The 22,980-nt window shown below is 43.7% G+C and overlaps 1 protein-coding gene across 4 annotated transcripts in view; it reads left to right on the plus strand.

Moving 5' to 3' along the window:
- The window catches only part of Fyn (FYN proto-oncogene, Src family tyrosine kinase), a 205,639-nt gene that overhangs the window by 127,884 nt on the left and 54,775 nt on the right, over positions 1 to 22,980 (plus strand). For all 4 annotated transcript variants that reach the window (XM_047557945.1, XM_047557946.1, XM_047557943.1 and 1 more), the window contains one exon: positions 19,380 to 19,637. In XM_047557945.1, the coding sequence (XP_047413901.1) occupies positions 19,391 to 19,637 (247 nt within the window). In that variant the 5' untranslated portion in view covers positions 19,380 to 19,390. The remainder of the gene's footprint in view (positions 1 to 19,379; positions 19,638 to 22,980) is intronic.

Raw genomic sequence — 22,980 nt, forward strand, 5'->3', positions numbered from 1 at the left:
GATAGTTTCTATCAGGGGAAGTCCTTGCCCAAGAATAGCATACATTTGGAGACTTTCCTGAGTCTATTAGTAACACTGGATATATTCCCATTATCATCTTCATTCTCAAGTCATTAGAGAGCACAGATTTACAACAGGTGATGGGCCTTAGATCCATGTTCTTCAGGTACAGTTGTGCTGTGGTCTGTGCTCTCAGGCATCCTCCCATGTGGGACTCCCCGAGAACCCACCAGAGGTGTCACTACCTACTCCTGTGTCCCAACAGTGACCAGTTATTTTCTCCATTCTGCTCAGACTTTAATTCTGTGCCTTCCCAGGAAAACTGGAGGACTAAACGTCACACAGCACTTTTTTACTTAACAGAAAAGGGAAGTTGGCCGAAATCAAAAAGAGAAAACTTTTCAAGTGACCAAATTGGTTTTCAGTTCTGTCTTTTGGTTTCCTTCTCTGTGTGTCACCACTCCCAGCACTTGACCTGAACTCAGAAGTTGGAAGCATTTTAGACTTTTCTCAACAGATAATTGAAGACAAAGACAGAACTTTATATGTCGTAGGAGCCACTGCCCCCCAACTCATGACTTCACGGCACCATTCTTGTTGGATATGCAGACCTTCAATCCCATGGCCGGGGATCAGCTCACATTGTTCCAGGACAGGACAGCCTGTCCCATCACAGAGCCAGGGTCATCCTTGACACGCTGGAGATTCTCCAGAAACTTCTAAATGAATTGTGTTCCCTCTGTCACTTCCTCCTTTACATTACTGAATCTAGTGAGCCTGTTTATAGCCAAGATATAACATAGGTCAGTAGGTAAATGGTTAGTAAGAACTATTATCCTTAGAAAAGCCACAGTCCAAACACTTGTTATGGGTCTGGATAAGAGGCATCCCTCAAAAAGCTTGTGCTCAGGAATGATCAGTGGTGAAATGATTTGATTGTGAGTACTGCAACCTCATCAGTGGATTAATCCAGTTGATGGATTAGTAACTTGAATGGACTACTGAATGGTAAGTGTAGGCAGGTGGGGCATGACTGGAGGAAGGTCACTGGTGGCATGCCCTTGAGGATTATATCTTGTCCCTGGCTCCTTGCTCACGGTTTCCTCACTGCCATTAGCAGAGCAGCTTTCCTCCACCAAGCTGTTTTACTTGACGATCTGCCTCACTTTGACCCAGAGCAATGGAGTTGGCCAACAGTGGACTGAACCCTTGAAACTGTGAGCCCCAAATAAACTTTTATTCCCCTATGTTATTCCTGTCAGGTATTTTGATCACAGCAATGAAAAACAACTGACACCACTCTTAACCCAAAAAGCTGCAGAACACATCCCTCCAATTGTCCAGTTCTGGCCAGAGAGTCTGTGTCTAATCTAATAAAAGAATTCCCTTATCTCAGCATAGGTCAAGACAGCCAAGTGACCTTGCTTTGACAGTTCTAAGATGTCTCAGCATCTAGTAACTGATTAGATTTAAGCAGCTTCACTGGTCTTTGAAGGTCTTTTGGAGTCTCTTCTCTCAAACCCTCAAAAAGAGATCCTATAGTGATGTGACCCTACTCTCTGGGGGAACAATGTTGTGGGAGAGGCCAAGAATACTTCATGGGGCCACAGAAGTGATCACTGAGGACTCTGAATGTGGCTGCCCCAAACCTTATTCCTTTTGAGTTTCTGATTTGGAACCATACCAGGCCATGAGTACTCTGCCTAAAAGGCTAAATGCTAGGATTTCAAAACTATCTTTTCATAGTTTTAAGGAAGTAATGGAGCTAAATACAATCATTTCTGTCCTGAGATCTATTTGCCCTTTTCTGCACTGTCCATCATGAGAGTAGGATTCTGTAAAATCAATGCTAGAACATCAATGTTTAGGTGAAAATTAGCTTATTACATGCAGAAATGCTGTCCAGTCCTGGTGCCTTGGTTATAGTGACCCTTGAAATTTTCCCTTTGATTATGTGATTCTGACTGAGATTTTTAAACCAAGAGTTACGGTAAAAGCTTTGTTCTTCAAAAATGATAAACAACCCTCTCTCCCCACCTTCCAACTAATACATTTAAAAATGTGAGTCTCACAGGACTGTTAGGGTTCCTTTTGCAAGAGAAATATTCTTTCCTGAGTATAAATCAGATGTTAGGCAGAAATGTAATTTTTCCCTTCTTCATTTTCATTTAACTTTTATCACAATAATTCATCTTGTTGTGTCCTCAGTTAACACATTTGATGTTATCTCTGATTCACAGTGATTAGTTGGGTGGGGCGGCTGGATGCCTGTGGGTGGACTGGCTGTCTCCTGGGCAACTAGGAAGTCACTGGGTCTCATTTGTGCCTGGAACAGAAAGGCCAGCCATGGAAAAGAGAAAACTCCCAGGCCCCAGCCTGAATCCTGTCCTCACAGACACAACCCTTGTCATTTGTGCAGTTTGCTGAGCACCTATTGTGTGGCCTAATGATGGTCTAGGTGTTTTCAGTTACTGTAAACTGCATAAAGTTGTTCTTTCAACTTTGTTTTTGATCAAAAATGGTCATGTACCAGTAACTTCCTATCAGTAATTGATAGCAGACCCCTGCAGTTGGCATAATTCACATTTTACAGGGAAGAAGTCAGAGCAGTATTAACCACCTACCCACAATAGAAACCCTTCCCCTCACTCTTGGCTTTCTAACCTTCTGACACCATGGGGGAATGAGAAAGGAGGAGAAAAAATGGAAGGAAACCTGTCTCCAAACTGAAGGAATAGAATTGAAACCATTAAAAAAAAAAAAAAAAAAAAAAATCACTCCTACCCTTCTCCCACATACTCGTTCCCTCAAACAATGAGCCACCTGGCCAGGGTCTCTCTTGAGACACTGAGCTGGGCAGACATCAGCTGGCTCCAGCAGAACTCCAGCAACACCATGCGGAGGCAGAGCCCTGGCAGGCTGTGGGAATGGAGCCAGGATGTTGGAAGACAGGCTCTGCATGTCCTCCTTGAAACCCATTCCAAACTCCATTTGTATTTATATCATAGCATCTCCATTTCCTCTCAACATAACTCCAATGTCTCCCACACACACGCATCTTGCCAGAACCCTGCACTGAGTTAATAATTTAAACCAAACAAATTGTCTCCACCCTCAGTACATTACTAGTGTTGAATGACAGGTCGGGTGCCAGGTGCCCAGTGGAATCTGTAGAGCTTTTGACACCTTGAAGATAATTTTAAACTCAAAAGAACAATAGTTTCATAGTAATCAGCACTTTGCCTTAAGGATATTTCAGTTTCAAAATAGGAGGATTATGGGAACAGATCAACAGAGGGAGCCTGTCTGGCCAAGCCAGGCACTTCCCCACTTGTCCTCTTAGAGATGAGGAGGTGGGGAAAGTGGAGCAATGGATGGAAGTGAGGGTGACAGGGAGCCACCTATACACAATTCCCCTGAACAAGAACAGAAAGAGCAAGGGCAGGGCGCACACAGGGAGCAAATCACATAGGAAGACAGAAAGTTCCTTCACTGAATTTAGAAGAGGTTCACTATGTCACTTGATCATGGTCATTTGGACTTGTTTATTGAAGGCAGAAGGAAGAGCACATTCAGAGCACACCCAGTCTGTGCAAGCAATTTAGGGCTTTGTGTTGAAAAGGGAACAATACCAGTTCGACTCCAAGCACCTCACTAAATGAGGTAGGGTGGAGTGAAGGAACACACAGGCCAAACCTTGCCCCTGCGGCGCAGGGACACCAAGAAGGAAGAGCAGGAAACAGAAGGATACTGAGCTGTATTTTCCCAGATCCTCAGGTGTCTCTACTGAGAGATCAGCAGCCCCCAGGGATGTGCCTGTCCCCATTACTCATCCCCAGTGAGCTTTCCTGTGGTTGTAACCCTGGACTTTGGGGGCATCTGACTTCAAAGACTGATTTGAGTTGAAATTATATGCTTTAGATTTCAGATCCCTGCAGCAAAGTGAGACCATAGCATCACCTGTAAATCTGTGAAAAATGAAGATTCCTTAGACATCTGAGCCTTGCTGTAGACCTTCAGGGTACACAGTATTCCCTGGTGCACTAGGCATGTGTGTTAATCAGCTTTGGGTCACTGTGACCAAAATACCTGACAAGGACAACTTAGAGGAGTTTATTTTAGCTCATGGTTTCAGAGGTTCTGTCCATGGTTGACTGCATTGCTCTGGGTTCAAGGTGAGGCAGAACCTCATGGTAGAAGAGCATAGTGGAGAAGCACTGATTCTTTCATGGCAGTCAGGAAGCAGAGAGATCAAGATCAAGGGGTAGGGGTCACAGGGAAGATGAACCCTTCGAGGACACACCCCAGTGACCTACCTGCTCTAGCCGTGCCCCACCTGCCTATGGTTACCACCCAGTTAATCCATTCAAACTAGGATGGACTGATTAGGTTATAATTCCCACGATCCAATCATTTTACCTTCAAACATCCCTGCATTGACACAGGAGCCTTGCAGGGAGAGGGGACAACTCATAGTCAAACCATAACAGCATGTTTTGTTTTTTTTTTTCTCATGTAGAAATGGTCAAAATAAAGAGAAGAGATTTGAGATCTTTATTTTAACTTAAACAAGAGTCAAATGTTTGAAGTGCAAAAGAAATAGTGAAAAGAATGGAAGAAAAGATTAACCAGCAAGTGTATCAGAACAGAAACAAATTTTAAAAGTTGAGGTATAGTTAAGGAAAAGAAGTCAGAAAACAATTCAGTGGGTTCGAAAAAGCAGGAATTGGTATAAATAGTCCATCAGTTCCATAAGAGTTATGCAGATCCACTATTTTTAGCATTGTTTTTATTTTAACAGTGAAGCCTATGGAGAAAATGCAAATCTTAACAGAGAAAGAAGATAACTAGGAAATGGAAGGTTCTCGAGGGGAGTGCATCTGGGGACTGCATGTCCAGATGAAAGATGAAACTGGTGGGATAGTGTGTAGGCTGGTTTTGCACAGGACCAATTTTTCCACCCCAAGCTGATAATCAGCTTGTAGAGTCAGCCTTTGTCAAAGTGAATTATGGCAGAGCTGTTGCCTGGGTTTATTCCAAGCGTGTACCATTGTTACTTGCTGAGTCAATTTGGGTTGTATTGCACCAGGACTGGCACAGAGCACAAAGCCATACTCCGGTCATCGTCACCTGGAGTCTTATAAGGCAGCTTCGCGGGACCTTAGCATGAGAGCTCAGGGACAGGCCAGTTCTGCTCAGTGCTGGGACAAAGTGCTTCCTTCTACCGGAGTTGCTGCCTGATGACTCTTGCTAGCAGATGAGCAAGAGTTTCCATCCTCTGTGCTGAACCTATATATGTAAGCAGAGCTGCCGGGGCTGAAAAATAGGCTACATATTTCATGCAGAACTGAAGTGTAACCGCCATGTGTTCATCACAATAAAGATGTTCCTGTTTGACTTGACAGAGCAAACTCTCTGCAGTTGGAGGAGAAACATTCATCTGTACCTCTAACCCCAGCCACTCTTTTAGGTTCCTCTGTGACAGCAGCCTGTTGTTGGATATTATCTGCTGTGTGCTTTTTTCGTGGGCATTGCTGTCCCCCTGATATTCTGCCTTGCAGATGTCTTATCTCTGTTGTTATCTGTCCTTGTCATGTTTAGGCAGCCACCTACACAGCTGCACAACAAGCTTCTATCTCCCACTCCTATCAGGTCCAAAAGATCCTGGGGTTCTTTTTGTGCCAGGGCTCTCAGGTAATGCAATTCATATAGTCTGGTAGTCTGCGGACATCGATGTTTTCAGATCTTAATGCTCACATGCAACAAAAGCTACCAATTTTCTATCATTGGGGAATGATTTATGAGTATGAATTATGCATAGACAGGTAGCCAATATGGATAGAGTTGTTTGTCCAGCCTAGGAAGACAGGTCTTACCTAGATGCCTCTCCCTCCAGCCACCTGATGCAATCTCCTCCCACCCCTGGCCTCTCTGGCTCCCCATGTTCCTCCTCTCTCCTCGGTTTCAGTATGTGTCTGTCAAGACCCAGTTTCACTCCCACTTAATAATGGATAAGTATCAGCTGGGGGATGTACAAATGCTTTAGCATATCAGCACACAATTAAGAGTGTAGGTCTTAGATTCAGCCAGATCTGAGTTAAAATCCAGTTCTGCCTAGCTGTGAGGCCTGAGGCAAGTAACTTGACCTCCCTACACTTAATTCCTCCATCTGTAAAATAACACCATTGGTAGGTAATAGAAATAATCATACCCAGCTCACAAGGCTATTGATGGAGCATCAGAGATGATTTGCATATGTCACATAGCAAAGCTCCAGACTCCACACTAAGTACTCAGTGGAAGGGACATATATCTAGTTGTTTATGATCTGGCTTCTACCTGCTTCTCAGGTTCATGTGCAGCCACTTTCACAGCTGTGCAGATAGGCTCCTGTAGATAAGACGCCTTTCTTCTTAACCCTTAGCACACAGAACCTCACAATGTGCTTGGCACTTTGAGTACTCCATACATATGGACAGAAATCAAATGAACTGCAGGACCCCTTACTGTTCTTGGAAAGCACATGCTGTCCCATGTGCCCTCAGAGGTGCTGCTAACCTGCCTGCAGCACCCACCCCTCCTTGTCTAGGCCAGTGTCCAATCACCTTCCTGACTCCTGACCTGATTAATTAGAACCCCCTCTGCGTTCCCTCCCTGTCCTGAGACCATTGATTTACTTGCCTGTCCCCTTTTAAGTATATATAAGCAAGGCAGGGGCCACGGTTGCTTGACATTATAGCCAAAGCCCTTTGCACAGTGCCTGTCACTTAGAGGGGATGAAAATACATTGGATGAATAAGGACTGGAGACAGGGCTGAATATAAATTAAAGATACGTGCAGAGAGACAAAACACAAGGGAAGTGAAGCAGTTGAAAAGGGATGATTTGTCGCCACAGTGATCTCTGAGTAACTTTTGCGCGAGGGGTGGGGGGAAATTTCTTTGATCTTGTTAATGTTTTCTTTCTTCCTCCTGCCCAGCAGCTTAGAAGGAGATGTACTATAGCTAGCAAACCCTAGGCGAGAACTAGAGAAAGTTGGGACCTTCTTGTGATCAGGGAGGAGGTGGTTCAAGACCAAAACTTGTCATAAGCGCCTGAGCTGGTTGAGCAGGATCACAAGTTGTTCTCCATTTTAGCAACATGGAGGACATAGTCAGGCCTTCTGAAAACTGCAGTAAAAAAGAACACTTTAAACCACAGTGCAAAAATAAAATAAAATAAAAACTGTAGGATATAGCAGTGCTCAGCTCTTCTCACATCATTAAGAGTTTCATATGTCATGGTCAAGGTTTTGGCCATGGCAGGGGTCATGTGAGCATTTTTAACCAAACCTGATCATGTGGTCAGGTCTCTGCATAGCTCTTCATATTCCTAAGATTCAACTAAGGGACACTAAGATACGCGCTGGGCCAACCTGCAGGCTTAGTGGTTCTGCTTGAATATGCACAGAGGGTTCTGTGCCTTCTGGAGTCCTGGCCTTATTATGAATGTTGGAGAGCTCCTTGTTGAAATCCATTGCTGAACTGATGAGGAAACCAGGCTCCAGACCACAGAGATACTCAGCAGTCTTGCTCCAGGACACTAATACTTCCAGGACTTTTCTCAAGTGAGAGTTCAATATCAAAACTAATAAGCTCTGGACACCTGGGGACCAACCTAGTTGGACCTAGAAAATAGCAAGGAACAGAGCATGCCTCTCAAAGATAACGTGGTCTGACATGTAGAATATGTGATTGCAATAGGTGTGAATTTAGATTCAAATCTCTCAAACTGGGTAAAGGCAAATTACTTAAATTCTGTGATTCCCAAGCTTCCTTAACTGAGAAAAACACTTGCAAGGTTGCTCTGAGGATGACATGAAATACCCTGTATAAAATACCAAGTAAAAAATAAGTTCCCAATGAGCAGCAAGTTCTATTATTCAGTAGCAGTGGTGTTACTTTATTAACATGCCTTAATGCAGGTTTAACTGTTGGTGTCAAAACAGGTCTATAGGAATGGGGGTGGATGAAGGAATACACGCCCAACAGAGGTAGCCTTTGATCTCTGTTACATTCACGCTCTTCTTGTGTCTAGGCGCAGGCTGCCTCTTAAAACAAAGAAGACCCCACCACACACAGGCCCACAACTCCCAAAATACACAGTTCACATAGGATACGTGTCCATGCCTCTCTCACGTGAGGGTCAGAGACTGGCTCTTCAGGGTGAATGAGCAGTTATGTTCCGCAAGGCCCTCCAGGACACGGGTCCTTTCTGTCCTGTGACTGCACCATTCCTTACCGGGGTCGTCATCCTCAGCCTGTTAAGCCAGTTACGGAAGGATAATGGAAGACACCCACTCCCACTTGCAGGATGCAGCAGTTGGATTTATCACATCCACTTACAACCTCTTGGCCAGATTTAGTGACATAGCCAAACCTGGCTGCAAGAGAGGCCGAAGGTGCAGTCTTCAGCTGCCCAGCCCTAGCCCAGCTGAGGCTCCATTGCTGTGGAAGGGGCAAGGATGGGGTTTGTGGGAAAACAAGCAGACTGCCACACTCCTTACTACCCGTGTCCTCCACAGTTTTCTGTTTTGTTTTGTTAGTTTTGTTTTGTTTCAGTGATATGGTTTTGGGTCTCAAGGTTGTCCAGGCTGTGTGTCTTCATGTTTCAGGCCCAGGACAACCCTGATACCAGAATCCTACACACTTCTAGAAGAAAAGAGAAGATCATGCTGTCTTTAAGGCAATAACTTCAAATCTAAGTATTATGCAAGACAGCACTAAAAAAAAAAAAAAATCATTCATGTGCTTTTTCTGTAAGTTTTATAAGCAACAGTGTTTACAAAATGTATGCTATTCATAAACCATCTGTTCCCTCTTTCAGATTCATTAATTTTTTTTTTTAATTGAAATCTGACTGGATTTTATCAGGGTTAGGTAGGTCATCTACAAGTGGTGTGGCCCATGTAACAGTGTTCATCCCACACAAGTAGCCATTTTGTCATCCCAAAGCCTGTTTCACATGTGAGCTGGGGATAGTGTCACTGAGGCCTTCCGGTAGCTCCACGTTCTCTTCCTCTCACTTATCTCCCTCCTTTCACTTCCTCTGTGTCTTTGTGGCACAACTTGGCTTCCACAAGTGTGCACCCTTTGGGAAACCTACACTGAGGCAGACACCCCGTTGTCTACCAACCTGAGCTCACCAGCCTGGTGGGGCAGGCGGGGGATCAGGTAACTCAAGGATGGCAGAAGTTCTCTTTTCTCTTGAGTCCCAGCATTAGAGAGGACCATGTGTATTTTCTACTGCCTGATTTACCAGCATTCCCACCCCAACAGCCATCCAGAAACTTTGAAATTCTAAACCACTCTAGGGTTGCAAATGCGGCAGCTGCTGGTGCTGCTGGTTCCTTGAAGCTTGCATAAAGTACTCAGGTGAAGACCAGAGACCAGGGGCTGGAGGGCCCTTCTTCAAAGAAAAGATGGTCCAGAACAACGGTTTCGTGTTCCAAAACACATGACTTTATGACAAGTTCTCAGATTTTGATTGGGCTCTGACTTATAACCAGGCAAACCGTCAGTGAAAAGGGACCACAAACACCCTTCTATGAACTTACTGGGAAAAAAAGAGAGAGAGAGTGAGAGAGAGAAAAGAAAGGCCACATTTCCTTACTTAAAGTCCATCGTTTGCTATAAAGGAGTTGATCTTCATGACCAGAAATAATGACTTAAAGAAACAGAAAAGGAATTCCTCTTTCTTTAAAAGAATATGGGGTCTCCTGGCAAAGAACCTGTGTGGAGACTGGAGAGATCAGAGCAGGGTTGGATAGGGAACCTCTGTTCCGACAGCCACTTTGTGCTAATGTGTTTACTGGTGGCTGCACCAGGTGCCACCCTGATCCCTGGCCCTCAGCCAGTTCTGCCACAACTGTTCCTGAAACAGACTGAGCCCAGAAAGCCAGGCTCTTCTGCCTCTGTGACCCAGATGTGGTACTGACTTTCCTCTCTCTCTTTGCTGGTTCGTGAACAGAAGCCCACATTTTTGTTTTTGTTTTTATTTTTGTTTTCCTGTGACAGTCTTCACAGAACAGGCCCCATGAGGGTGGAAAAGAGTTTGACTGAACATCAACATTAGAGAGAAATGTTTCTATTAAACCTTTTGTGCTCCTGGAGAATTTCAGGTCAGGAAAACCCTTGTTCTTATTGTCCTCTGGCCTGCTGGCATTGCCCCAAGTTCTAGGGATAGTGACTCAAAAGTCGAAGCAGCAAAATGCCGAACTGAATGTTCCAGCAAGAAAGAGCGAAAGCAGCAAGCATGAGGACAAGTCGCCTGCCTCTACCATGAACTGGAATCCAAAGAGCAAAAGTGCTTTGCAACCCTCTGCACCTTCCTGGAGCTGGGCCATTGCCTAGAGCTCAGACCTTGCTCACAGAGAGGCCTGCAGACACCTCAAGACCAGATACCTTGCTCAGCTTCCAGGCTGACTTGCATGAACACTGCCATTCTGAGTTTGGTGGGTTTACCCAAATACCTAAGACTGAGACTCAAAGCTTCTCAAAAACCCACTAATCCAGACACCCCACTGTCGGTTCTATTATCCCAGATTCTGCACTCTTGCAGGGGTCTCCTGCAGGGGTCTCCTTATGTGGCTTCTCTTTATCTCTGTCCTTAATTAGATTATGTGTGTGCTCACTACCTGCTCCCTGCTCTGCCCCTCACTACCCACTTCGGAAGAGGTCTGGAAAACACACGTAGAAGTCTCACACCTTCCAGAAGGAGAAGTTGCCTCTTAGCAGGCTCTGGAATCAATCACTCTCTCTCCCTCCCTTAACTTTTCAGTTCACAAAGTACACGTCATCAGTGTATGATTGTTTCAACTTCTGTATAAATTCAATCAGGAACTAAAACTAAAGGGAGATTTCTTGTGAAAAAATAAAGACAATATTCTCATTATGAAAATGGTGCATTCTCAGTGTAGACAACCTGAGAAATAAATAGCAAAGAAATAACAGTCTCCCTTTATGTGTTATCTATACATCACCAGTAATTTGGTATATTTCCCTCTGAATCACTTTTTAGGCATTTGTTCTATATTTGCAATCATGCAACCCTTCTTAATAGAACATGGACTTTTTTTGTATTACTGATAATTTCTATAACCCTAAGTTGTAAATTCTTTTCTAAAATTTTTTTTTAAAAATTTTTGTAGCTATAGATAGACAGCATGCCTTTATTTTATTTGCTTATTTTTGTATGCAGTGCTAAGGATCAAACCCAGTGCCTTACATTTGCTCGGCAAGTGCTCTGCCACTGAGTCACAGATCCAGCCCCTAAATTGTAATTTCTGCTTAACTTTCCATTATGGGCATGCCTTACAGTTTGCTTAGCCACCCTCTTGTTAAACAACTAGCAAGTTTTCTAATTTCTCAAATGGTAAATAACACTTTGGAGAACTTTGTCATTTTTTAAGATATCTCTTCAGCACAATTGACAGGTCAAAGAGCATGCCCAGTTTTAAGGATTTTGATAATGACCAAGTTGTTTTACCAAAATCTCCAGGCTTTATCAGCATGGTAGGAGAATATTCATTTCCAGGAACCTCCATTACCACTGGGTAGACTTTAAAAAATATTATTTGTGAATTTAAAGGTGAAAGATATTGCTTCTCTGATTACTCCTGAAGGGAGTATTTTTCCCCTAAGTTTCACAATAGGTATAGGTTTTTGGGGGGAATGACGAAAATGTAAAACTAGCAACGACTGGTTTCCTTTGTAAATGTACTGAAAACCACCACACTATTTGCTTTAAGAGGGTAACTTTCACAGTTTGTGAAATACATCTTCAAGATGGAAAAATAAAAATAAAAATATTAACCACAAGGGGATTTTCTGTGGACCAAAAAATTTGCAGGGGCAGAAAGGTGGAGACTGAAAAACTTCACATCCTGTGCCCTCATTCCTTCTGAACTCTTTGGCACCAACACAGTTAAAACATATCGCCCTTATTTCTATCACCATTTGGCTCTCGTCTTCACCCTGAAATTCAAAGCAAAATGAATGTAAGAAGAAAATGTTCTCACTCTCTTTTTGGAGCCTTCCCATAGTTTAGTGTTAAAGCATCTTTGGCCATTTAGGGTTGGGACCAGTTCCAGCATTCACTTGATGGCAGTGTTAAGTCTCCCATTGGGGTCTAATGCTTCCATCTCTATTTTATTAAGTGTTTTTGAATTTCCAGGCACTGGGGAAAGGAAAGCTGTGCAGGAGGGAGAGGAGAACATATTATAGCGACAGGAGCTACTGCTTCTCAGCCTGGGGGCCATTTGAACAAGAAAAGCTAAAGGTGGGGAGCCACAAAATTATTCTAGTTCTAGGAATGGGGCTTTTTCTTAAAGTAATATGATATTTTATGAGTGACTTATATTAACTCAGTGCCCTTGCTGTGCTGCATAGGACAAGATCTACCCTCCAGAGGGCCTTTGCAAAATAATGCATAAATGATTGAATGGTCCAACTCCACCTCTTATTATTTCTAAAGCAAAGCTTTGGCTTGATTTTTAAATGGGCTCTGTTTTCCCATTGCTGAATGTGGCCAGCGTCTGCAGTTTACACATTACCCAGTCTTCTCACCTCGGAGACTGCTTATCTTATGGCTTGTGACTGGGGAGAAGGGTTCTCCCTCACAGAACGCTAATTGAGAGTAGAAATCTGTTATTTTTGTGCTTAATGGGGGCAGTATATGAATATTTTCATTTAGGCAGTAAATATGTTCCAGAAAATTTTGCCTGCAAAGCAAATCATCTTTTAAGTATTCCAAGAAAGAAATTTTTTTATACCAAGAAAACCAAGGCTGACTCCTTTGGGGTGTATAAACACCCTTGCCACGACCAGGAAAGGTCAGGAAATTGAAGGCTGCTTTAGTGTCATTGACTCAAACGTTCATTAAGATGCCAAACCACACCAAGGAAGAGGTGACTCACTACACCTGGCATGCTCCAGCACCTCCACAGGAGCCTATCTAGGAGGTGGAGTGTGAGTAGAAGACTGAGGTCCAGTCCCTGAAATCAGGGCCTCTGTTAGTCTGCACATGAAGGTGAGTCCTTCTCTGTGTGTGTTTCTCTCAACGCCCCCACCCTTATATCCACACCCTTGCACAGACTGGCCAGGATGCAGGAGGAACTCTGGTACAGAGGTTCTCTGTACCAACCATGGACTTAGACTATGTGGCTGAACATCCTATCTTCACCTGACTTAGCTGCAGACACCTTACCCAGACTGTTCCTCCCTTGTAAAGTGCAGAAAAATAAGAATACCTGCGTTTTAGGGTTGTGAGAATTTAGTGAGATAGCATGCTCGAGTGTACAGCTCAGGACCTGGCCTGCAGGGAGCCCTGCTCGGATGTTGGTTATTACTGTGGAGATTGGAGCCTTCATCTCCATGGTGCCCCATCCCACCTAAATATGTATTCACTTTCTGCTACTGCATAACAAAGCACCACAGACTCAGCAGCTTAAAACAACATCCGCTGACTTTCCCAGTTCTGCATGGAGTGGCTGTGTTCTCTGCTCAACAAGGCTGAAATGAAATCGCAGCAGCTAATTGTTTTGTCATCTGGAGGCTTCACTAAGAAGAATCCATTTCCAAGCACCGTGCAGATGTAAAACCATGACAGTTGAGCCACACACATCATCGACCAATTCAGGCTCTTGACCAAACTCAGATCTTTGTGATTACAGGACTGAGATCTCCTTCCTTGCTTTCTGCCATCTCTGAGCTCTTAGCTCCTAGGGCCATCACATGTATAGTAGCCCATAGCCGCTCCATCTTTAAGCTCCCTCACACTTAATGCCTCTCACACTTTGAATCTACATCTCCAAGAAGAGCCATCCCTTTCAAGGGCTCGCTTGATTAGGTCGGTCCACCTAGAATAATGTCCCTCTCTTAATGTCGACTGTATCAAATTACATAATCTAATCATGGGAGTGACCATTCTGTCATTCACAAATCTTGAGGGATCACACAGGGCATGCTCACTAGGGACAGGAGTCTTGGGGGACAGCTCAGGATTCTGCCTCTCACTACACTGTCTTGGCATTCCTTCCCTCCAGCTCACAGCAAAAAGAGGATTTCCCACACAGGCAGAGCCCTGCATGCACGTCTTTCCATAGCTGGGGTGGAGCCCTTGGCTGGGCCCAGCACCTATGTGTATGTAGCTCAACCCTCACATTTTTACATCTGTACAGATATTAGCACAGTGCTAACCCAGCTGTGCCTCCCCCACCCACCTTTTTTTTTTGCCTCAGGACTTCAGGGAGTGCTCGTGCTGTCAAGAGTGGTCAGTGCAGTCCTTCCTTCTTCCTAGCTGCCCCAGGCACCCCTGGCTCTTCTGTCTGGGTGTCCCACAGAGCAGCACTGCCTGGACTCACTTATAGGCTGTCAGGATCAGGAGCCCCATGCCCTACAAAGGAGGAAAGTCCCTTTGCAAAGAATTGAAAGGTGCTGGGAAATCTGGAAATTTGGGTGGCAGGTTCTGTGGCCCAACTGCCATTGCTACCAGCATGGTGTTCAGCAGTCTCTAAATATCCTGCTCCCAGTAGTGAGAACTCAGGAAAAAGGCTTCCCTAGACTCTCAGGGATTAACTTTCTCCACTGAGAATGTAGCAAAATACCTCAGGTCAATTCTTGTGGGTGTTGCCAATTTTGTAAGGATCAAGAGCCCCCTGCCTTGAACCTTCTGTCCTGAAGTCAGCTGATTTCTGATGTGCCTTTGCCACATCTTATCCTTTCCCTTCGGCCATTGCCACTGACTGGAAAATGATATTTGCCCAAGAAGATGCCAACTTGTGCCTTTCTCCCAGAGAAGTGTATGAAACTGCAGTTGATCTACAACTCAGCTTTAAATTCTTCTTTCAATAGTGCTCCTTTCATTTCCTTGACTTTGTTTCTAGGTTCTCAGTTTACTTTCTTTCCTTGTTCTCTTATTTTCATTTTTAATACTTGCCCAGTAAAGGAGAGACCAGAGATAGAGGGTTAGAAGATGGGAACACCAGGAACATGTCACCTCAGAGTATTGGCCATACATTGCTTTGCCTGTCATCCTCCAAAGCCTGAGTCACCCACTGGGCTGTCAGGAGCAGGGATGGCGAGTTATGCTAAGGACTGTCACTTCTCCACACCCTTTGGGTTGGTTTCTGAGCATAAGTACTCACGCTGCTAAAATCAGAGTCACCTGTCAGTTTCACCTTTCCTCTTCCTGCGCTCACTCCCGCCTACAAGTGTATGTGTCTTGAGAGAAAGTACTCTGCTGTGCAAAAGACTGCCAGTGGCCTTTTTCCCTTTTTAGCACCCAGCTCAAGTATACACCTAAACCTCACAAGTCCTGCGACATGGGAACTGGAGCATATGAGCATTATTCTTTGATCGGCTTATTAGGAAATATGAGTACTATCTGTGTTTAATGTACATCTGGAAGACCAGACTGTGGTCTAAGGCCTCAGTAGGAGTGAATATGTGTTCAATTTACCTTGGGTCGGAGGACACTGTGCCCATACTAGCAAAGAGACCCAACCCTCCAGATCAGCTTAAGGTGATCACTGGAGAGCTATGTGAAGTTTACAGAGACTAACCAAGACAGAGCTGCAGGAAGCACTGTGATCGGTTGATAATGTCTGCCATGCTCATGGGAGCAGGATGTGGCCATCCTTAAATTCTGAATCTGGCAACTCTTCCCAGTTGCATAATGCTGTTGGCAAAGAGCCACAGAACTAAGGAAAATTTAAGTAAATCAGGTTTTATTTTCACAGTAGAAGCATGGCCTCTTAGTTGGCAAAAAGTTTGAAGAACAGAGGCCTCATAGCCATAATCCACATACCTTGACCACAGGCATATTGAAATGTTCTTCTACTGGCTTTTCTAGGCATGACAGCCTGCAGAGGACTACAGCCATGTGGTCATGTGATATTTCACCACTCAAAGACACTCTAGTGTCCCATTTCCAGACAGGCATTATTCAGTGTTTCCCAGTGACCCACAGATGTAGAGCAAGCATATTAGTACTTTCTGTGTTGATGGTGGACTTAACAGCATTGGACATAAAAGCCACAGCACATAATTGTATATAATAGCAGTAGCCTTACTTTAGCCCCCAAACCCAGAAGTTTGCCCCATGGCAAGGAGCCTTATCACGTTGAGTACAACTCAGCACTTCCCCTGACGCTTCCATAGGAAATGGTTAGTCTGTCCGCCCCATGTGGGAGGAGGAAGACCACAAATTCTTACACAAATATTTTCATTGTGATTAACTTTTAATGACTCAAGCTTGTCTTTACTGGCTTATTTCTGTTTCTTCATGTGTGTCAATAAAGATGAGATTAAACAAGATCTTTATAGAAACATTACTTAATTTAAAATTTTGGATGCATGACATGCTATTCCTTCTATAAAAGAGGATTGTTTTTTCTAAAATTATTTTGGTTGAGTTTTTTTTTTTTTTTTAATTCACTAAACAAACATTTATTGAGTATTCCTGTGTGCCCAACACTATTCTGGGTACTGGGGATACAACTGTGAAACAAAAACCACAAAATAATCCCTGCCTTAAGGGGTTGATGATTTTCCCCTCCATTATTTCATAAAATTATATGTAAGCTGTTGGTCATTTATTACAGTGTATTTCTTTTTTTCAGTGGATTCTGGAAGATTATCTTCTTAGTTTGATCAGATGTGAGGTCCTGTTTTCCGCAGGGTTTCCAATGTGTTTATTTTACTTGGTTGGAGTTGGAAGACTAGTTTGTAATGAGAGGTCTCTTTGGTTTTAGGTTCTGTTTCTCTATCACGGTGAACAAACTTCTAAAGAAAAATCAGAACCTTTCATGTCAATTTTTTAATCTGCCTCTTTTTTCCTAACATGCCTGTTTTCCTAAGGAAAGCCCTCTGGGTTACATGTTAATCACATGCACACAAGGAAAAAGAGCTGTTGTACTGTTTCAAAGATGTAGGTATAAAGTCTTTCCTCTCTGTAAATCAGGATTTCTCAACCTTGACCCTATTAATATTTGGGACTGGGTATTGATTTGTCGTGAGAAGCCCTCTGTACATTGTAGGATGTTTAGCTGCATGCCTAGCCTCTGCCCACTGGGTGCCAGTGCTACCCCTCCCCGCCTGCATCATGACAGCCAAAACTATCTCCAGACAGTGCCTAAATGTCCCTTGGTGGGAAACCACTGGTATAAATGATGTGATTCTGGGATCCAGGTATACATCCTCTAATTACAGGTCAGTGAAATCCCTGGGACTGGGGGAGCACTTGAGATAAGAATGTTTTCTCTCTGACCTTTGTAGAGGCTCAGAGCAACTTTCCACCATGAAAAGAGTTCATATAGAGTTTGCAAGATATTTAGCAGTCTGATGGAGCAATATTAACAACAAATGATGGAAGGCCTTGGAGATATTTTGTGTTTCCTATTGGAAACTTGTTAAAATCCTTTATTTACCGTAAGTTAGAAAGCGTGTTGGACACAGTAGACTCTTAAGTTAATTTCAAATGATTTATTAGGAAATGTGTTCCAGATTTGGTGATCTCAGCTCCAGCAGTAGGCGGCTCATTTGCAAACATTCCCATTCTCAAGAACTGACTCTCAATTCAATAAGCATGTATTAATTTGCAAGGGCTTCAGAAAGGTCTGATATTTGCTTCTATGACCTGGTCCAGCAGAACAGTAGTGCTCAGAATAGTGCCTTTGGGAGTCTCCCTGTCCTGTCTGGCAGCCCCCACATTGGTTTGCAAGATAGAATAGAAAAACTTCACAGCCCCCAATTTTTTCCTGTCCTGTGCCAGCTCTTCCCTCCCCAGGGGCTACATGTTATTACCCATGATGTCATGCATTTCTTATTTGACTCTGTGGTCCCAAATGGGCTGCTTCTCAGAGTTTGAGAAGGGACGTCCACTGCAAGTTCTACCTACCCGTCTGTCTACAGTTCAAAGTGGACCATTTAACCACCTTACCTTGTTTTTCTGAATTTTCTTCACTTCTCAAATACATGCCAGTAGATTAGAAAATGTAGGGCACCCTGTGAGGTCACTGTCAGAAAGATTGGCCTTGATGTAAAGAGAAAGAGTGAAAGAGAAACATAATGAGCTGCAGAATCTTTACTTATTTGGTTATGATTTATTAAGCATGTACTGTATGCCAGGCACTGGCAATAGAGCAGTGAGGGGAATGGACAGGCCCTGCTTTCCTGCAACTTGCAGTCCATTGGGCAATGGGACTAGTGACCAGGCCATATTTTAAAAGGGCACCATAGGTGCCATGATAAGGGAAATCAAGACACTGTGGGAGCACTTAGGAAAAACACTATCCCAGCCTGGGGGAAGCCGGGGGAGTCAGAGAAGGCTTTGGAGAGGAAGTGATGCATTCGCTAGGAATGAAAGATCCCCTGCATATCAAAGAGGAGGGGGAAAGAGTGTTCAAGGCTATATTCCAAGGCCTGAAGGTAAATGGGGGGAAAGAATGGAATCCTGGAGGAACTGAAATATTGGGCATGTTTGAGCAGTAGCATGTGAGACAGGAAGAGCAAAAACAAACAAGGAGGAAGGAAGAAGGATGTTCTCCAGATTCTGAGTCGAGGAAGCTGGTCTTTGGAAGTGCCATTTCCTGGGGTGGGGATTCTGGGAGAAATGGGTTTGAGGAGGGGAGGGTGACAGTGATTCAAGTTTTTAATCTACCACTGGCTCTAGAGCATAGGGGTGGGTTTTTTAAAAATGTTTTTGAAGAATGTCAAAAGCTAATGGAAATTTGAAAAGTTAATTAGCAGCTTTAAACGATTGTATGACTGTGGGCTATCTTGGGCCTCTTAGGTTCTGGCAATTTTATTTCCCATTCAGTAACTAGTTCTTCATTTTGATTCTTATTATTACTTTGTGCCTGAACAATGGGCACCCATGAGTGAAGAGGGTCTGGTGAGTTTTAGGGACCCTGTTTTGTCTTTTCCAGTACTCCTGGGCCCTCTTTTTGTTTCCTTTGCCATGATGGAAGTTTTTATTCTAGAATTATTTTATAGAGTATACATTATTTTTAAGATGACTAAAGAGAAGCATAATAAGAATCATTTGTGTATAATATTACAGAATTTGAAAGGGTACAGGCCTCGTTTGAGGAAGATTGCTGCCTGGTGGGCACTGTCCCCTGTGATGATCCTGTCTTCCGGGTACATGGGGAACAAATGTGAGTGGGGACTGAGATTCCTGCTCACCATCAATCCTGGCTACTACTTTTCTTCACATCTTTCATAGACCTAAAATAGCGAAGGACCAGCTTGATAAATTATATCTCTGTAGCAATAAAGCAACCCAGCAACTAAAGAGCATCCAAGTTCATGCATCTCCTTCCTGTTTTTTTTTTTCAGGAATTTAGATAATGGGCTGTGTGCAATGTAAGGATAAAGAAGCAACAAAACTGACGGAGGAGAGGGATGGCAGCCTGAACCAGAGCTCCGGGTACCGCTATGGCACAGACCCCACTCCTCAGCACTACCCCAGCTTCGGCGTGACCTCCATCCCAAACTACAACAACTTCCACGCAGCCGGGGGCCAAGGACTCACTGTCTTTGGGGGTGTGAACTCTTCCTCTCACACTGGGACCTTGCGTACGAGAGGAGGAACAGGTAAGCACCCACTGTCTGTGAGGCAGGCAGGAGGACTGAGGGAAGGGAGGGGACAGCTGTCCTTAATTCTTTTGTCAACTGAACGTGCATGCTCCATTCAGCTCCCTTGAACCAACATTGAAGACTGGTCAGTTTCCACCTATCCTCTACCAGATGAAGGGTCTTTATAAGAAAAAAAAAAAAAACCACAAAGCTCAATGTACAGATCAAAATGCCTGACTACAGGAGGGCGGCAATCCCAAGTTGCTGCTCTGCAAGGATTCTGCATGAGTTAGTGAGCGGTGATACTCTAGGCCCTGTAGGCCAAGGGCTTTCACCTCGGCCTGCCCAGAATAGTCAAGGCAGGTTTTTTTATAATATAGTTGCCTGAGCACCATCCCAGATCTTGGGTATCAGAAGTTCCAGGACTAGGTCTGTGTGTATCTTGAGTTCTCCAAAATAAATACACTTCCTCCTACCTCCCTCCACCGCTTCTGGTGGGATGCATCTTCTCTCTCACCTTCCTGATCTTCAACTTGCCTGTCATTTCCTGGCAGAGGGGGTCATTTGGCCGCATGATATTTGATCATTCATCACTGGTTCTCCCTCTGATATTTCCATTATCTTCTGTATGATTGAGACTATCAACCCTCAGATTTTCCCATGTATCTTTTTTTTAAATATTTTTTTTAAGTTGCCAATGGCCCTTTATTTTTTTTATTTGTGTAGCTATGTATGTGTGTATTTATATGTGGTGCTAAGGATCAAACCCAAGGTGTCACACATGCCAGGCAAGTGCTCTACTACTGAGCCACAACCCCCACCCTCCATGTATCTTTTTTATTTTATTCTAAGTTTCTTTGTCTTTCATACCACAACGCTATATTTTACTGGCATGTGTATTTGCTGACTTAGCTAATACTTTGTTAAATATCTGGCACACATTCTCAGACATATGTTTTCCGAAATATTTGTAAGTTATCTCATGCATCCTTAGTCTTCCAGATCCTTTCCCAGTATATGAACCATGGTAACTAGATACTTGACATTATTTGTTCCAAAATTGTTTTATTACAGAAGTTTAAAAGAATGTAGCATCTCATCTGGGAGCAGATGTCTTTGCCTTATATAATGACTCATTGTGCCTTTTTACCAGGGGAGTTGCCACTAACAAGGCATCGGCAGGACTTTTCCCCTCTGCACGCAATACATGGCAGGGTAGTTATATCAGGGCACCTGACCCAGAGCCTCTGGACATGTCTGCTTCTCTTACACTAGCATGTGCTACTCCACCTGATAAAAAAAAAAATCTGTGTTCACCCCTGTTCTACAGTGGCTCTAGCTTTCCCTTTCCTCCAGGCTTTGTGTGGTACACTCACCATCCCTCCTGCCTTCCTGGAAAGTCTCTAGAAAGGAGGGAAGAGTGGCAGACTGGCAGTCTAGGGCCCTATATCTTTTGAGGATGCACAATAAAGGAAGAGTCAAAAGTGCACCCAGCACGTGCAGACAGACACACACACACAACTTGACAGTGAGAAGCATGAGTGCTTTGCCAGGACAGACTTGTTTAATTCTGCTGACACAGGCACCAACCCTGTTCACTCATTCATGAATGCTCGACATGAACCCCTTAGTCTGCGGGTATCAATCATTAGGTTCACAAGAGAAGGCTATTTGCCTCTAATATGTGCGTGTGCACTGTAGCCAGGGATGACCTTAGTGGAAGAGGCCATCTGATCCCTTATAATATAATATCCCCAGACATGACATATTTTCCTGCTTTTTATTAACTGGTTTTACTGTATGTGCAGTTCTTTCTCCCAATGCTACTTTTGGTCCCTTAAGGCCAAGAACAGTGTCTGCGTTTCTCAGTAACCTCTTTCAATACCGCCCTCAGTCTCTCAGTAAGAACTTGTCAGCGGATGCAAGGAGAGAGCAAGAGGGTCCAGCTTCATGGGCCTTCTTTGGCTTCCACACAGCAGAATGATTTGGCTCTGTTGTTTTGTTTTGTTTTGTTTTTTCCCTCCACATTTTTTAACTGCTGCATTATAGTTGTACACAACAATGGGATTTGTTGTTACATATTTGTACGTGATTGCACACAATATAACAATATAATTTGGTCAATATCTATCCCCAACACTTCACCCCTTCCTTCTCCCCTCCCACCCCTTGATCTCTTTCTTCCACTGATGTCCCTTTGATTTCCATGAGATCCACCCCCATCTTTCTTTTTCTCTTTCCTCTCTAGCTTCTGCATCTGAAAGAAAACATATGTCCCCTGACTTTGTGGGTTTGATTCATCTCACTTAACGTAATAGTCTCTAGTTCCATCTATTTTCCTGAAAATGGCATAATTTCTTTTTGCTTTATGGATGAATAAAACTCCATTGGGTATATATACTACATTTTCTTTTTCCCCATTCATCCATTGATGGACAGCTAGGCTGGTTCATTAGTTTGGCTATTGTGAACTGTGCTGCTATAAATATGGGTATGTATGTATCACTGTAGTATGATCTTGGCTCTGTTTTTAAATTATATACTGAAGAGAATCTGTTAAGAGAATATGAAATAAGAATAGGCATGAACTTAGGCACCCACATATTTGTTTTAAGTCAATCTCTTTTCTAGGCAATCTCTTTACCACTGAGCTACATCCCCAGCCCCCATAGCTATCTCTTTTCTAATCTTTTGAAGAAATCCGAACAAAGAAACCAATTGCCCAGTAAGACCTTCTCTGTAGGGTCAGGTGTCTGAATGCCAACTTTCCTGCAGTTAGTCCCACTTGGTATGAGGTGGAAAGATAAGTCCTTCCACTCTCTCTGACTCTTGTAAATCCCATGGACATATCTGTTCCTTGGAACAACCTGCACAGCAACATGGCAGCTTGGTAAAAGAGCAGGTGCATGCTGTCAGGCCATAGCAGGCACTTCGAAGTATGTGGAGATCCAAGTGAGAAAACAGGTCTCAGAGAAATGAAATGTTTTAGTTATCAATTCTTGAGTAATGAATTACCACAAAACTTAGCAACTTACAGCAATGTACATTCATCATCTCACAGTTCCTGGGGGTCAGGAATCCAGGAATGACCTACCAGGGTCCCCTGCCTCAGCATCTCACCCTGGCTGCAGGCACAGTGTGTGGGCCAGGCTGCAGTCAGCTCACAGTTACCTGAGAATGATCTGCTTCTGAAGTCATGTGGTGTGGTGTTCACAGGGTTCTGTTCCCTGTCTGCTAGCCAGTTCTTTGTCACATGGGTCTTGCCAACATGGCACCTTGCTTCATCAAAGTGTACAAGCTGATGTAGAAAGAGAGACAGTCTTCCAGGAAGATGGAGTCACCATCGTCTCAACCCTGATCA

Source organism: Sciurus carolinensis, chromosome 7, assembly GCF_902686445.1.
Source record: "Sciurus carolinensis chromosome 7, mSciCar1.2, whole genome shotgun sequence".
Classification (NCBI taxonomy): Eukaryota; Metazoa; Chordata; class Mammalia; order Rodentia; family Sciuridae; genus Sciurus; species Sciurus carolinensis.